This window comes from Falco peregrinus, chromosome 6 (assembly GCF_023634155.1).
Source record: "Falco peregrinus isolate bFalPer1 chromosome 6, bFalPer1.pri, whole genome shotgun sequence".
NCBI lineage: Eukaryota > Metazoa > Chordata > Aves > Falconiformes > Falconidae > Falco > Falco peregrinus.
In genome coordinates, this window is record NC_073726.1 from 17760888 (window position 1) to 17776260 (window position 15373).

At 40.3% G+C, this 15373-nt stretch overlaps 2 protein-coding genes across 8 annotated transcripts in view; one reads left to right on the forward strand and one right to left on the reverse strand.

Annotated features, from left to right (window-relative positions):
• DNAJC2 (DnaJ heat shock protein family (Hsp40) member C2) overlaps window positions 1-14450 on the forward strand; it is a 24657-nt gene extending 10207 nt beyond the window's left edge. For 2 of the 4 annotated variants that reach the window (XM_055807227.1, XM_055807230.1), the window contains exons 8-17: window positions 1423-1514; window positions 1613-1734; window positions 2580-2729; window positions 3027-3115; window positions 3202-3271; window positions 4870-5054; window positions 6768-6868; window positions 7830-7937; window positions 8668-8822; window positions 9238-9358. In XM_055807227.1, the coding sequence (XP_055663202.1) occupies window positions 1423-1514; window positions 1613-1734; window positions 2580-2729; window positions 3027-3115; window positions 3202-3271; window positions 4870-5054; window positions 6768-6868; window positions 7830-7937; window positions 8668-8822; window positions 9238-9312 (1147 nt within the window). In that variant the 3' untranslated portion in view covers window positions 9313-9358. Of the gene's footprint in view, window positions 1-1422; window positions 1515-1612; window positions 1735-2579; window positions 2730-3026; window positions 3116-3201; window positions 3272-4869; window positions 5055-6767; window positions 6869-7829; window positions 8115-8667; window positions 8823-9237; window positions 9359-14201 lie in introns of those variants that run through there. The other 2 variants (XM_055807229.1, XM_055807228.1) reach the window with 2 other exon arrangements.
• PMPCB (peptidase, mitochondrial processing subunit beta) overlaps window positions 7703-15373 on the reverse strand; it is a 25251-nt gene continuing 17580 nt past the window's right edge. For 2 of the 4 annotated variants that reach the window (XM_055807238.1, XM_055807240.1), the window contains 10 exons: window positions 15065-15194; window positions 14472-14670; window positions 13742-13821; window positions 13072-13184; window positions 12259-12402; window positions 11532-11692; window positions 10108-10193; window positions 9944-10032; window positions 9679-9754; window positions 8595-9589 (listed from right to left, as the gene is read on the reverse strand). In XM_055807238.1, coding sequence (XP_055663213.1) covers window positions 9537-9589; window positions 9679-9754; window positions 9944-10032; window positions 10108-10193; window positions 11532-11692; window positions 12259-12402; window positions 13072-13184; window positions 13742-13821; window positions 14472-14670; window positions 15065-15194 — 1131 coding nt within the window. In that variant the 3' untranslated portion in view covers window positions 8595-9536. Of the gene's footprint in view, window positions 9590-9678; window positions 9755-9943; window positions 10033-10107; window positions 10194-11531; window positions 11696-12258; window positions 12403-13071; window positions 13185-13741; window positions 13822-14471; window positions 14671-15064; window positions 15195-15373 lie in introns of all 4 variants that reach the window. The other 2 variants (XM_055807236.1, XM_055807239.1) reach the window with 2 other exon arrangements.

Here is a 15373-nt window from a genome sequence, read left to right on the forward strand (position 1 = left end):
ATTTCTCCCTCTGATTCTTTATTAAACTGCACTGAGACAAGTGATACTTCCTAGAATTTATAAAGATTAGTTCTGATGGCTTGCTGTTAATAAAAATAGTGTATTTATTGATGTAGTGATAGTTGAGTAACTCGGACCATGTTGCCATTGGAAAATACATACTGTTTTTATCCTTCCTACAGTTATAAACACAGAATGTTCAAGCTGGAGCACTAAATCATTTAGTCTAACACGTATTTCACAGGATGCAACCTTTCCTTTAGTTGGCCTTGTATAAACATAACTTGCATTGTATTAACCTCTTCTTCCAAGTCTGAATAGAAATCAGTTTTGTAGTTAGATTCAGTAGTTACTTTGCTTTGTGGCTACAAACTGCCATATTCAGGCTGTAGCTAGGCATTCGTTCCTCTTCTCTTACGCCTTTTCCTGCTATTAAATTTTTTGAGCCTCTCTGGACCCAGCGTTCTCTCCTGTGAAGATTCTGTGAAGGCACTGCAATCAGTTCCGTATCACTTGTATTTTTTATAAATTGTACAGATTAATCTCTAGGCTTTTCATTGGATGACCCTTGAATTATTTGCATAGCTATTTTTTTATGCTTATTCCTGTCATTGGTGTCCTTTTTAAAGAAATGTTTAGACAAATGGTACATAGTATGCTCTACTTGAGAGAGAAATATGTTTCATCTTCTGTTCAGATGGTTGTGATTTCTTGTTATCCCTTCTTGCCAAAGGTGATGTTGCTCATGTCTTAAACCTTCAACCTACTCTAGCAGTCTCCTTACTGTGTTATGGGGATTGCCCTTTGTTCTGAGGTATATTGTCATGCATTTGGTTGTGTGGGTGAGGATACAGACCCCCACTAAAAATCTGCCTCTTTGACAGCACTGACAAATACTTCCAGATTATTTAGTCAGCCAATGTGTAATCAGTTTAACCCTGAGCTGTATTTTACGGGAGTGAACCCAACGTGATTTTACCAGACTGTCACAGTACTTCATAGAAAGTGTTTTTTCTGTGCAGATGGTTTACTTGACGTGACCTGTAATCTGTAAAATTGAGATAATGGGCATTGATTATATTGCTGCTCTTTAATTAAACTGTATACCAGCCTTTCAGTTGTTTTGCTTGGGTTTAATGTTAGGTCAACAAGTAGATTGCGTTTTGGAAATAAAGTCCATGATCTCATTCCCTGCAATGAGAGATAAGCAGCTTGTTGTGTCAGGTTTATGTAGTTGTGTAAACACCTAGCATTTTTGACATGAGCTTGGGGCCTGGAACTTCATTTTTTGAAGTCTGTTTTTGAAGTATTCGGAGAAGAGCATCTGTGTGGGGAAACTTTTTTTAAAAAAGTTTGTTGATGAATTTCTAACAGAGTGACACTGTAGGGTATTCGCACTGAACTATGCTTTCCCTTTTTTAGTCGAGATGAAAGGAGGTGGATTGAAAAGCAGAACAGAGCTGCCAGAGCCTTGAGAAAAAAAGAAGAAATGAACAGAATTAGGACACTTGTTGGTGAGCATAAAAATTGCTGGTGTTTCTAAGAGATATTTACCAACTAACAGGGGAAATCTGGTTTTCTTTTGTACATGATGCATCTTTTCTTCTGCCAGACAATGCATACAGCTGTGATCCCAGGATAAAGAAATTTAAGGAGGAAGAAAAGGCAAAGAAAGAAGCAGAGAAGAAAGCAAAGGTAGAAGCAAAACGAAAAGAGCAGGAGGCAAAAGAAAAAGTAAGTTAACTACTTTATTTGGGTTGAAACCCCCTGGTTCATTCACACCTGATCCACTGCTTCAGCTTCTACATGTGTCAGAAAGCTACTGTTAGAATTATATTGGGGTTTATAGATGTGTTGTCTTTGATCCCTGTACAACAGGCAGTGCAAGAGTGACAGCCTTTTGAGAGTGAGATGAAAACAAGATGCACAGCTCTGAAACAAAAAATCCTTCTAACATTGAGTTCAGCTGTTGCATACGCTTCCTCTGGTTTCGAGGCAGTCATTAAGTTCTGTGGCCTACTTTCCTTTTTCATAAAATGGATACAGCTGCTTGCCTTGTGTGTATGGTCTGTGAAAGGTTAATTGGTATGAAATACTTTAAGGTGACATAACATATTTGATTAATATTAACAGTTTGGAAAAGATGGCTCTGAAAACAGCACCAGGAATGAAAGGGAACTGCAAGGTGCTAAAAAGTGACTTAAAAGACAATACTGGAGCACTGCAAGATAGTATGCTAATAATGATGCAGAGCATTCTTCCAAGCTTATACTCTTGGGGCAGGCATAAGAAATTTCGTACAGTTTTAAGTCTTCATTGTAAAGGAAATCAAGATTTATCAACTAGGAGTCCTCACAGTGAGTATGTCAATTAGTGTCAACTAGTACATGTTTGATAACCTCCCTCAAAATTCTTGGAAAACCAATCATTAAAGTATTGATGCATTTAAAAAAAAATAACACAAACCAAGCAAAAAAAAAAGCCCTAGAAGCAGGAACAGCACATTTTAATATTGAATTTCCCAATAACAGTGTGACTTCAAGGGTTTTTGTGGTGTTTTTTTTCCCTTTTGATTGCAGCAAAGACAAGCAGAATTAGAAGCAGCACGGTTAGCAAAAGAAAAGGAGGAAGAAGAAGTTAGGCAACAAGCATTAGTAGCAAAAAAGGAAAAAGAGATACAGAAAAAAGCAATCAAGAAGGAAAGGCAAAAACTGAGAACGACGTGCAAGGTATTTAAATATTATTATAGTGAAATACAGGTTACATCAGTGAAATTACTCTATTTGCTTAGATCAGACCCTTTCACATGCTTGCTTGTTCTTACGGCTGGAGGTGGGTACGGAAAGTGGGTTTATTAAAGAGCAAAATACTAAAACACTTCTCTACAGTTTTGAGTTATGAGTAAAGCTGACCAAATGGGTCCAAACCACAGCAGTGGCTGAAGAATGCTGTGTGTTAAGCCTTTGTCTGAAGGAACAGGACAATAAAGTTCAAGAACTTTGTAGAACATGTATTTCTGCTTCCAGAACTGGAATTACTTTTCTGATAATGAGGCAGATTGTGTAAAAATGATGGAGGAGGTGGAAAAGCTTTGTGATCGTCTTGAGCTAACAAGGTAAGTCTTCCTTCTGCTGACTTCTGCTCGTTTTGATACCCATCTTTCTACTAGCTATCTGTTGTAACTTAATAATTTATTTTTAGTCTGCAATGCTTGAATGAAGCACTTACATCCACAACAAGGGAAGGAGGAAAGGCGGCTGTAGTAAAACAGGTAATTATGCTGAGTGTCAAATCAAAGTAACAAAATAATTTGATTTGTGAAATCTACGTGAAAGTAAGATGCTTCTTACTTATAGCTGCTGTGGAATCCTGCCCATTGAACACAAAGACCTGAATTTCAGATTCCCCAGGCAGACTTGATCTCTGCTCCATTTTACATAGTGCAGTTTACAGCTGATGAAATAACCAGGGCCAGCTGAGAAAAAAAAATAAGCATTTTTAATTAGTAAAGGACACAAAGCCTACCATTTGTGCCGTATACAGAAATAGTAGAGGACTTTAATTTTGCCCAACAATGGGTAGCAGTTACCTAGAGGGGAAGGAGGGCAGTCTTAACCTGTTCTGTTACACAAGAAAAATCCTAGTCTGGTGTTTGTGATCTGGGGCTGGATCCACAAAAGGGCTTAAGTGCTGCAGGCTGTGGGCACTGGAAGGGCCAGTGGGTTGGATACCAAAGTATGGGAGAAGCAAGACACATGCAATCAAGATTTACAAAACTCAGCAAGGATCTGCCTAAATTTGCCAGTAGGAAAAAGCTATTTGGACTAATAAGACTGAACCTACATGGTGCAGAAAGGATGAGGTACTTCCTCTCATCTGCTTTGGATTCACAGCTGTGAACTTTCTTTCCTGGCGGGAAAGATGATCTGTCCCCATCCCAGGGTCAGGTTTACTCATCAGACTAAGACTCAAATCCCTCTTGTTCTACAGGGGACCGAATCCAATCTCCCAGCCTCCAGGAGGGTGTTCTGAACATGGGACAGTCACCTTTCTGTCTCTGTTAAAACTATTCCACTTTTGCATTAATAAAAATTCTCTACCAGATAACTTCCCTTTTGCCAGCGAGATTTTATTATGAGAGAGACAGTCAGAAACCTGTTATGAGCATCCTGCTAACAGGTGCAAGTGCATAGCTTTTTTAATATTACCAAGACTGGGCTGGGCATACCCAGAAGCAGACACGTTAAACATGTGTCACACCACAGTCTCAAGACGTGATTACAGTTCACAAAGATGTGTGATGGATAACACAAGTTCTGCTGAACTGCTTGCTAACAAACTAAACATAACCATCTAGCCCTGAGTAAGCACTTAGAAACTAAAATCTGGGCTGCTGCAGTTAATGCTAACTTAGTACAACCATAGTAATTGAGAATTTCTGGTGTAAGCAGGCTTAAGTAGCAGTTAGGTTGGAAGATTTGGCAATCAAGTGCGTTCAAGGTGGATGTTTAACTGCCCTCGCTGGTCACTTTAGGTTCTTAATACTTTTGTGGATCTGTCCCTGTAAGTCAGGGGTTAGCCTGGATGTTCACCCTAAATTCAGAAGTTTTACCTTAATCCTGGGAGTGTTCATTTAATTTCCTAGGGAACTTGTGATGGATCCCTGCTGTAGCTTCTAACCTGGGATGGCCAAATTTGCACATGGGATGGAGGGAAATAATACTGGAGCAGACAAGCACCTCCATTTCCTTATGTGTAACGTACAGAACAGAAACTAAACAAAATTCAAGGCTGAAAGCAATTCCAGAGAGAGGGGGTTGTGTCACTGTAAAATTTTAAAATAAATAATACTTATTTACAATCCTCCAGATAGAAGAAATAAATGAACAGATAAGGCGAGAGAAAGAAGAGGCAGAAGCTCGTATGCGCCAAGCAACGAAGAGTTCAGAAAAGTCAACCACTGGTGGTGGAGGGGGAAGCAAAAATTGGCCAGAAGATGATTTACAGTTGTTAATTAAAGCTGTGAACCTCTTCCCAGCAGGGACTAACTCCAGGTACTTCTCTGGTTTGGTGTTAAAATCCCTACTAACAATTTTTAATTAAATAACAAGCATAATACGACTTACTTTCAGACTGTCCTAAGTATGATGTCAGTGTAAGGACTCCCTAAACTTCTTCCTTTTCCCTGACTGTTGAGCAGTCTGTGGTTTCTTTTCCCTTAGACACCAGCTCTTCATGTCACTGGAGTTAGCTCTGGCCCTGTATCTTGTTTTCCCCCAAACCTGGGCCTCAGTCCATCAGCGAGATCATGCTGAGGTGTATGCTTCCACAGGGCTTACTACAGGACAGGCTCCAGTCATTAAAGCGGAGAACAAAACTGGAGCAGTGACTGTGATGCAGCTGGGTAGGAATACAAGTGTGTAAGCTACTTCCAATAGCTCCACAGGGAACGTGAGGCTGGTTTCTCCTTTACACAGAAGGAAGAAAATATTCAGAGATGCCCCCCTGTACCGGGCACTGGTGAGGCTGCACCTGGAACACGGGGTTCAGCTTTGGGCCTCTCACTACAAGACAGGCACAGAGATGCTGGAGCGTGTCCAAGGAAGGGCAGCGAAGCTGATGACTGGTCTGGAGCACAAGTCTTGTGAGGAGCAGCTGAGGGAACCAGGGCTGTTTAGCCTGGAGAGGAGGAGGCTGTAGGCAGGTGGGGGTCGGTCTCTTCTACCAGACGTCAAGTGACAGGGTAAGAGGAAGTGGTCTCAAGCTGCACCAGGGGAGGTTTAGATTGGATGTTAGGAAAAACTTCTGCATGGAAAGGGTGCTGAAGCATTGGAACAGGCTGCTCAGAGAGGTGGTGGAATCACCATCCCTGGAGGAGTTTAAAAAGCTGGAGATGCAGTGCTTAGGGACATGGTTTAGTGGTGGACTTGGCAGTGCTGGGTTAATGGCTGGACTTGATCTCAAAGGTCTTTTCCAACCTAAATGATCCTGATACGGGCTCAGTGTGCCAGTTCTCTTCAGAGGAGAGCCAGGGGAAAAGCGAAAGGCTTGGGATTCAGAGAAAGCGGCACTGGCAGTCAGTTTCCTAATAAGCATGAAGAATAGGCACATGCCTTAAATCCTGTTCTTTCCCAGGAATGTAAATGCCTTCTTCCACTTAGGATTCACAGATTTGAAGCCTCCATTGCAAGATCTGGATGCTTTTGAAAAACAAAAGCTGTCATACTCTGTTATGATGATACCAGTATCTGTTTCTGCACTGCAGGTCAGCAGTCAAGTACTTACTGAGAACACAGGCCTAGATACGATCCTCCTGTCTGATCAGGTGCAAATATTCTCTTCCATTTTTCTAGGAATAATTCTGGGGCTAGGGCTGTTCCAGCTCTCTCCTGTTGAAGCCCCTTTATCTGATGTTTAGGTGTTCTGGGGGGCAGTGGACACGGGGCTGGCAACATATCAGCCCTTTCAGTGCAGCCTGCAGTGTTTAATGTCAGAGGTGTTCAGGGAATTCAGGAAAGCAACAGCCAAGCAGTTTTGAGGATTAGAGATTTGCACTTACCTACATTCTACCCCATCCTTTTTCTGGAGCAGAAGCCAAGTTCATCCAAGCTGACTGAATTCTTAAGGGAAACTTCCATTATATGTATTTAAGTATGATTAAACTTACTAAGGAGTTGATATAAATGTGTAGAGAAGCTTGACCATAGCTTGTGTGAAGATAAACTATTGTGTTATGTGCTGGTTTACCCTTTCTATTCTTGCTGTAGGTGGGAAGTTATTGCCAATTACATGAACTTGCACTCTACTACTGGAATAAAACGAACAGCAAAAGATGTCATCAATAAAGCAAAGAGCCTCCAAAAGCTTGGTATCTATATCACATTATTGTTGTAATAAGATGGTCTGCATGCTTCTGTACAGCTTGATATTTCTTTGAACAGCATTGTGTTGCTATTATGAGAAAATACTTTATATATCCCCAAAAGGTATGTAGACCAGATGGAAGATTTAGAGGACTTATGTTATTCAGTATTTTCGGCCTTATGGCTATTGTGTAAGTCACTCATGAGTGACACTCGGGAATTCTCTTAATCTAGCTTGATGCACAGATGTCTAGGCCACGTGCATTGCCTAAGCTCCTCTACACTCAGCGAGAGACAAATGGGCCTCCAAGAGGGATCTCTGCAGATGCAGGCATCTAGAATAAATGGAACTGATGAAGCTACAGCTACTTAAAAGATGCTGGGATTCAGCACCGAAGACACCTAAATTAATGTGGCCCATCTCCGCTTGTGGTAAATGGAGCCTAGAGAGCTCTGGAATAAGTTCTCAGGGGAAATAAAAACATTCCACTAAATAAGGAAAAAACCCAAAGTTCCCAAGAAGTTTTTCCATTCCAAACCACATACTTGACAGGGAGGACTCAGACTTTCCCAGTGTTCCTGCTCCTCTGCCATGCTTGTACCCTGGGTAATTTGTGAGTTTTGTGCCACAGCCCAGTAATCCCTTTTGATATCAATGAATTTGCAGATTCAGGTTTAAACCTATACAGAGAAAGTATTCACCGAAGGAATACAAGGAGGATAGGGGTTGGAGAGCCTGACACTTGACGCAAAGTTTACTGGATCCTGAAAGATTGTTTGTTTTTTGTTGTGTTTTTTTTTTTAATTTACCAACCTCTTTAAAATGATGGTAAAGGAAGTCAGAATTAGGGGGTTTTTATTATGTGATTATTGTAAGCTAATAATCTGCAACATAATGTTTTTATTACTACATCTGGCTTTAATTTTGTTGCAATAATTATTCTATTCAATGTCTGTTGCTTATAGACCCTCATCAAAAAGATGATATAAACAAGAAAGCGTTTGACAAATTTAAAAAAGAACATGGTGTGGTGCCTCAGATGGACAGTGCTGCTCCCTCAGAACGATTTGAAGGTAAAGGTGAAAAGGGAGCCCTTCTTGCAGAGTTGTCTGCTTTGCCTCTTAAAAAGAAAGTAACCCAGAACTTAAGACATGCTTACAAACAAACTTACAAATTTATGCAGCAAGGAAGTGATCCAGGCCCTGTTACTGGATTTGAGGGTTTCTGGTACACACAGTACAAGCCCTAGTTAACTAAATAGCAACAGTTTGAAAAGCTTCCTGGTGAGGTAATAGGTTAAGTCTGATGCTGAAATCATCTGTTCCTCAGAGGGTGCTACATTTTCAAGTAAGAGCAGGGTATGCACTTGAGATACAGGAGCATCCTACAGCTAAGATTTGGTCTCCTGTTAATCCCCAAATGCCTCTCATCAAATTTTCCGGACACTTGCAGAAAGCTGTGCTTCCTTACCAAGTGATCCTTACCGAAACAGAAAAGGCAAAGCTGCATTGCTACCCTAATGCTGTGGCCGTCTAATACCCAGCTGACAGTGAAAGATGTTACCTTCTAATTTACTCCTCTGTGCTTTATTTAAACATCCCAAAGGCCACTTGTCCAGTCAGTTTCAGAGTTGCTTTTTTTTTTTACCTCTGCTGGGTAGCTCTTATGTCAGACTAGTTGTATCACAAAACTGCAAGGGTTTTAAATCAATTGTAGTAGATTTCACAGTATTTTCTTAGGCATATCTCATAGATTCTTTATTAATATTTTTTTTCTTACTGTCACTTTTGCATTTAAAAACAGGATCACCCTTAGATTCATCCCCTTGGACTACAGAAGAACAAAAGCTTCTAGAACAAGCATTGAAGACTTATCCAGTAAATACTCCTGAGAGATGGGAGAAAATAGCAGCAGCTGTTCCAGGCCGGTCAAAAAAAGACTGCATGAAGCGATATAAGGTATGGTACCTTAACTCCTTCTATGATTGTGATTAGCCCAGGTCTTGTAGAATCCTTTGCTTTTACTGTTGTTCTCCCCACCTGACAACTAACTAACTAAACTAACACAAGGTGGAGTGGGAAGGGAATTCTGTCTCATGAAATCTGTCTTAACATTTGACAGCAAGCTCGTGCAGATGGTGAAGTCCTATCCCTAGCCTCTTGTAGGTGAAGTTCCTGATACAAGGGAAGTAGATGAACATTGACCTTCCATTAATTTATTTGTTTCTAAGAGAAATTGGTTTAAGATACTAAACTGCCTAGATGCCTCAGAGTGTTTCAGGCTGAATGTACGTAGCGTTCAAAACTACAGCATTGCTAGAAGTTCTGCATTTAGGTAAGTATCTTATTTCTTTTTTTTTTTCCAACTGTCCAGGAACTTGTTGAAATGGTCAAGGCGAAGAAAGCTGCTCAAGAACAAGTGATGAATGCTACTAAAGTCAAGAAATGACTCTTACTGACAATCTTTGTTTTATAATAAAAATGCAAATACTGTACGTGTTTTCATTCCTTCCTTAATTATACAGACATACAGGCCTGGCTGGTTCTTGAGTTCTAATCTTCTCAAATGTATTTTTCTCCAACGCAAAAGCTTTAAACAGGAGTGTAAGGCTTGCTTGTTTGTTTTTAAAGCTCAAACACTGTGGAAGTTCTTGTTACTCACTACTCACGAAGCTAATACATGCCACTGCAGATTTTGTTATACTCTGGAAGTTGTTCAATTGGACCTGGAAGTTAAAGAAAGTTGGCCGTGACACATGCTAAACTGATTTGTGTGGAGGGGTTACAGGAGGGTAGGGAAACTTGGACAACATACCCACGCCAGCAATTGCAGGGTGCTTATCACAGATGTACTTTGTACAAACTTCTCTAATAGTCTGGGCATCGATAGCCTGAAAGGAGTAAAGAGACATCTTCGTTACCCCTCTCATCTAAAAGAGTTTGTGATCCTAATTTTTTCTAATCCAGGAGAACAGGCACCAAAACAGTTGGAAACAGTCTAACTTCTGGATTGTTACTTCCTGTAGCAATTAAATTTCTCAGTGGGCTAACTTAAAAGTTGCAACATGAGTGCTACTTACTTCAATTCTTGCCTCAAGTTCTGGAATTGGGATTCGCCGCTTGTAACACAGCATTTGTCTTCCAATGTCTTCACAGATTGGTGTGGAGCCTAAAATAGGGGAAAATATGCTTCAGTTATCAGCATACAACTCCACTAAGAATAAAAAGCTCTCATAAGTCTCACCATCAAGTTGTAACAGCATATTTGTCTTCAGAAGATTTTTTGCTCGAGCTACTTCATTTTCTGTAACACTTGTGCAAAGTCTTATCCTGAAAAATCATTTAAATCCAAAGGCATTAAGTAATGGTAAGCTGTAAGCACTCAAGATTGCCTGTGATAAAAAGGTACATATACATTAGTACACCTACCAGGCACTTCTTTTCTATAGACAGAGCTGGTAAGGGAGTTTGGTAAGGAAACCAGCCATAGGATGCAAAGTAGCAGCATAAGAGTAGGGTTTTTTGGAAGCATACCAGTACACCCAAGAGCAAGTTTTTCCCCTTAAAAGAGCTGTATTTCATTTTATTATTTTGAGCCAGGTGTGGTCCATGCATGCTATCTTTAGAACAGTTATTGCTAAGATAGTAGGAACCAAACAATTAGAGGTAATTAGCCTAGAAGGCAATCCACTACTTCCTGACTCTTGGTGAGGTGATTCACTGCACTGCCTAAGGAACGTTCCACCAGGACAGAGGGATGCATTAGATATCTTAACAAATTCTTCTTCTGCTCTGGTTCAGATTTTCTCTGATGCTAAGCTGCAGCAAACTGACAGCTAAAACAATACTATTTTTCTCCATGAGTTGTTACAAAGATCTAGTATAATGGCATATGAGATCTATGCAATTCAAGAAACCCCTCATTTACAAGTTTTCTTTTTGCTTTTGTTTCAACTTCACCCACTTCAGATTAGAACCCTTAAATAATGAGCCTGTTTCTAATCACATCTGCAATTGAAGCATTACAGTTGCACCTATGGACATCTTTACAGATTTAAACCTTGGATTAATTAACATCATCTAGAATCCTAGGTTTCAAAATTCTATACATAACAGCTCACCTACCTTACATGACTTCATTTCTCCAGGTACTCACTAGAGCTCTATGTAACACCACCACCTGGTAGGTCATGTGAGATAGCAACTGCAGAATGGGTAACTACTAATGGTAGTTGTAGGTAATTGCACATTCACTATTCTCATTCATGACCATTACTCTTTCAGATGTCAAACATGCAGTTCACAGGCAGTGTATAATGACTTAGTATTCTAAAAGATTTGACAGTTTTATAAGTCCTGTCACTTGCAATTAAAAAAAAAAAAAAAAACCCACTGGTCTATTTTCTTGTACAAGGAACACTATTACATTAACTACAGTTAAGATTTATTCTTCCAAGGCAGAAAAAGAAAATCAAACCTAAACCTTAAGCTATTCACTCCAAGTAAGGATGCCAGAAACTGGCTGTTGGGACTCAGAATTTGGTGCATTTGTTTTTCTAGGCAAGCCTACGCAGAGGAACAAAAATACTCTCTTTAAATGATTGCTATTCTCTAAATTGTATTCCTCCACTGAAAACAATCTTCTTAGAGAAACAGTTGTTAGCTTACCATTCTCTGGTAACAAAGTGCACCATGTCCTCTATAGTGGATGGTTCACAGACCATATAGAGTCCCCACAGCCCTGTATCAGTATAGCAGGTGTTGAAAGACTGGAAACTGTGACACAGGTTACCATGGCAGGCAATCTGACCAAGTTTACTGGATAAATTCTGCTGAGACAAAAGAAAAATATATTATTTTATGCAGTTTTCTGAAAGCCTACCAGGCACCTCCACGGCCTCCTGTTTTCATTTCAATGATGACAGAGCATGCAGTAGTAACACAGGCTCCAGCAGATGCTATGAGGTTATCAGCTCTTCATCTCAACAGTTTCCTTCCCTGCACATAATCTCACATTTCCAAGTAACAGCCCGGATTGAAGCCACAATCACAAAGCTACTTGGGTTCAAGAAAAGGACAGTTACTGATACAGGTATGTCTGATGACATACAGGTATGAAACATCCTGCTTTCCACGAGGGCTGGCAGACCTCGAGTGACCTCTATTTTGGTGGTTTAGAACCACTTCCTAATATTTTCCTAAATCTTGGGCAACAAATTCTCTCAGACTTAGAACTGGATCCCCTTCTCCCACTCCAAAAAAGGACATTCAGAAACAGCCATAAAGTACTAGTAATGCCATCAGACAGGCTTGAACTGTTCTGTACTGGCAGTACCCATCAGAGAGATCTCACCAGCCTCATTAAGAGCAGGAAGGTGCTTGCATGTTCACTCACCACGCCTCCTCCAAAGGAGCGATCCCAATTACCTATCAGAGTATTTGCTACCATAAGTGGGATTGTATCTGGATGCGACCAGCCAGCAGCTTCAACAGCTATCGCGATGTGTGCCAAGGGCATCTTATCATCTCTTATGCGGATCTGTGGGAACATATGAAAGTAGCTGTAGTACAATCTGTGCAGGGGAATGTATACAGGAAGTTAAAAATCACGAGACAGACATTTCCATTACATCTGGATTATAAAGCGCACACACACAGAACCAAAAATTAGAGCATATGAAGCTTTATTTAACATCGGCCTTAACTAGTCTTCCCTGTGGCAATTTCAGAGCACTTCGCCACCAGCAAGCCTAACGCCACGTACATAGGGAGGGCATTACAAGTAATTTTGTGACTCACAGCAGCAAGGAAAGCTGATTACTTTTCAAAACCTGAACAGAGCCAGGAATAGAACACAGATGCCTCAGTTCTCTGCCATATCCTTTAAATCAGTGAATCTCAACAAGTGGAAATGGTCCAACACCGTAGGCAAGGGGATAAAAGGGAAGTAGCAGCAGGGATGAGGAAGGTATTCCTCCAGAAACTGATGAAGCAGAAGAAGTGGTGGCAGTGAGGCTTGTCCTAGAAAAGTTGGGAAGTACTGCTTTGGAAAGCAGCTACTCCATTGCCATCACTGGGAGCAAGAAACCTTTGAATCTGCTGAACCTTTTAATTTGTGGCTGAACAGCTTGCTCTCGACAGCAAAGACCACGTCAGTTGTCCTGATAGGGATACAAGGGCCAGCTCAAAAAGCCATCTAACACCTTACCTCACTACCTGTGAAGCTACAAGGTGGCAAGGGTGGCAGTCCTCCTTCTGGAGCAGATGGCAAGTTACCAAAATGGCATTTTGCTAGGTCAAGTAGCTCATCATGACAGACCCCTGAACAAAGATATTTCACATACTTTGTAATGTTACTTTGTAAACAGTTAATTTAAATTGTTGTGCAGTTTAAAGACTCAACCAGTTATTTATTGTTCCCCTGCTTTAATGCCCTACTTTCAGAATCCTTACACCTGTTACACACAGTAAGGTCATCATGATCAACCTCCTTAATTCTCCTCAATAGCCTTCTATTAGTATTACACCAAAATAAGCAGCTTCCTTTTAGCCTCGATGTTATTCCTCTTTCTCTCTGCTTTCCTTGTCCTGCCCTTTTCACACTGAACCCCTTCTAGGCCACTCTTTTCCTGCCCACATGAAAGAATGACCTTGGCCTCCAATCCACTTCCAGTCACTGGTTTAAGAAAGTTTCTGGAATATTACTGAGAGGAAAAGGAACAAAAGTTCAAAGAGTAAGGGACAAAACACACAGGGTTAACAATGAACTTCCAGGGCCTACTGAACAACGGGTAATTCATCATGTTGTTCCCAGAAACTTAAAAACCATTATTTTAAGTATAGTTTCACATGACTCAGGGCAAATCTCTCATACTAACCTCCAGCAGCAGCCAGGACCATTCTGGGTCCTTTGTAATGTGTTGTTATGTACTCCACCAAGTCATTACGGTTTATGGATCTAGAAACAGTCAAGGAAACATCACTACTGCGTTAGTAAAGTTTAGTACAGTAAAAAGAGACAAGTGTACAGAAAAATAGAATATCTTTGCACAGAGCTGCACAGAGGCAGAAAGCTAAAATAAGGGTAACTTCCTAAAAAGGAAATGGAAACTTGACACATTTTGCCTTTCAAAGATCTTCTAACTTCCTGAGAAGGAGTGAGAATCACAACTCGGGTGGAAACTGGATCCACTAATGATCTCATGCCAATTTGAAAACAGCACATTTAGCAGTCTCCTGGTCTGTACTGGTATAAACAAATGCTGAAAGAGGAGTGCAAACGCAGTTGTATTTATGATAAACCAACAGGAAAAAAGAGCATTTCTAATTTTGTTTCAGATGCATCTTTAACAAACAGGAAAAATATGGCAAATGATGAAGACATGCAGTAGACATCTGAAGTTTACACACCCTTTGATGCCTGCATACAGGGGAATTAAGGCAACAGGGGAATCCTTACAGTTACAAGCAGTGCAACTTCAGCTACCTTCCAGGTAAAACTGAAAAGTAACGCTGCTCCCTACATTTTCAGATGTGTCTTTTCAACATATAAAAGTTCAATTAAATAAAATTAAACATAACTAAAGACAGCCACAAATTTGGACATACTTGATGTTTTCAGTGGGTCCTAAAATTGTCCGTCCTAGGGCTGTCTTCTGATAGGCCGTAGCATGAAGGTAATCAAAGACAACTTCTTGTAAATTGGTTTCAACCTCTTGCATCTCTCGAAGTATAACTCCTCGCTCACGCTCAATCTCTGCTTCTCCCAGAGTACTGTTCTGAATTATGTCAGCAAGAATTTCCACAGCTAATTGAAAATAGAGATGGGAAAGGAAAGCATATTTTCAGACTACCAGAAAAATCTGGTTCCAAAAGTAAAACCCAGGCCAAAGACCAAGCAGCCTGAGATTTGCTAATAATATTTGTAAGGGGACAAAAGACTTGCTCTGCAGGAAGGGAGAAGTCCAAAAGGTATTTTCTTTCAGGAATCTAAAGACAAAAATGTTTCAAGTATCAACTTCCCTGCTGGCATTCTCCTTTCCAAACCTGCATTCTCACATTCCTGTGATGTTCAAGAAAGGACTTTTAACCTGGGACGGAAGGGACTGTTACACTGCAAAAGCATCATTCTGTGTTGTCTCATCACAAGCTGGATAAGCATCTCATTCTTTGCTGCTTTTTTGATGAATGAAAGCAGTTACCTCTTGGTAAGTCTTTTGAAAAAGCCTTTGCATAATACACAGTTTGTTCCCTGGATGTATACGCATTCAGATGAGCTCCCATATTCTCAATCTCTAGTTCAAGGTCTAACTGAGATCTCTTTTTTGTTCCCTGAAATAGAACAATAAGAAAATCAAACTAGACTCCTTAATTTACTTACTCCTTATTACTACTTCTTGTCTGGAAAAGTTAAGATCAAGTGAAACAAAAAGTATTCTGGAAAGAAAACTGGCATACTAATCTCCCCAAGCTTGGAAGTCAGATATAAATCCTACTATGCTCCCAAATGA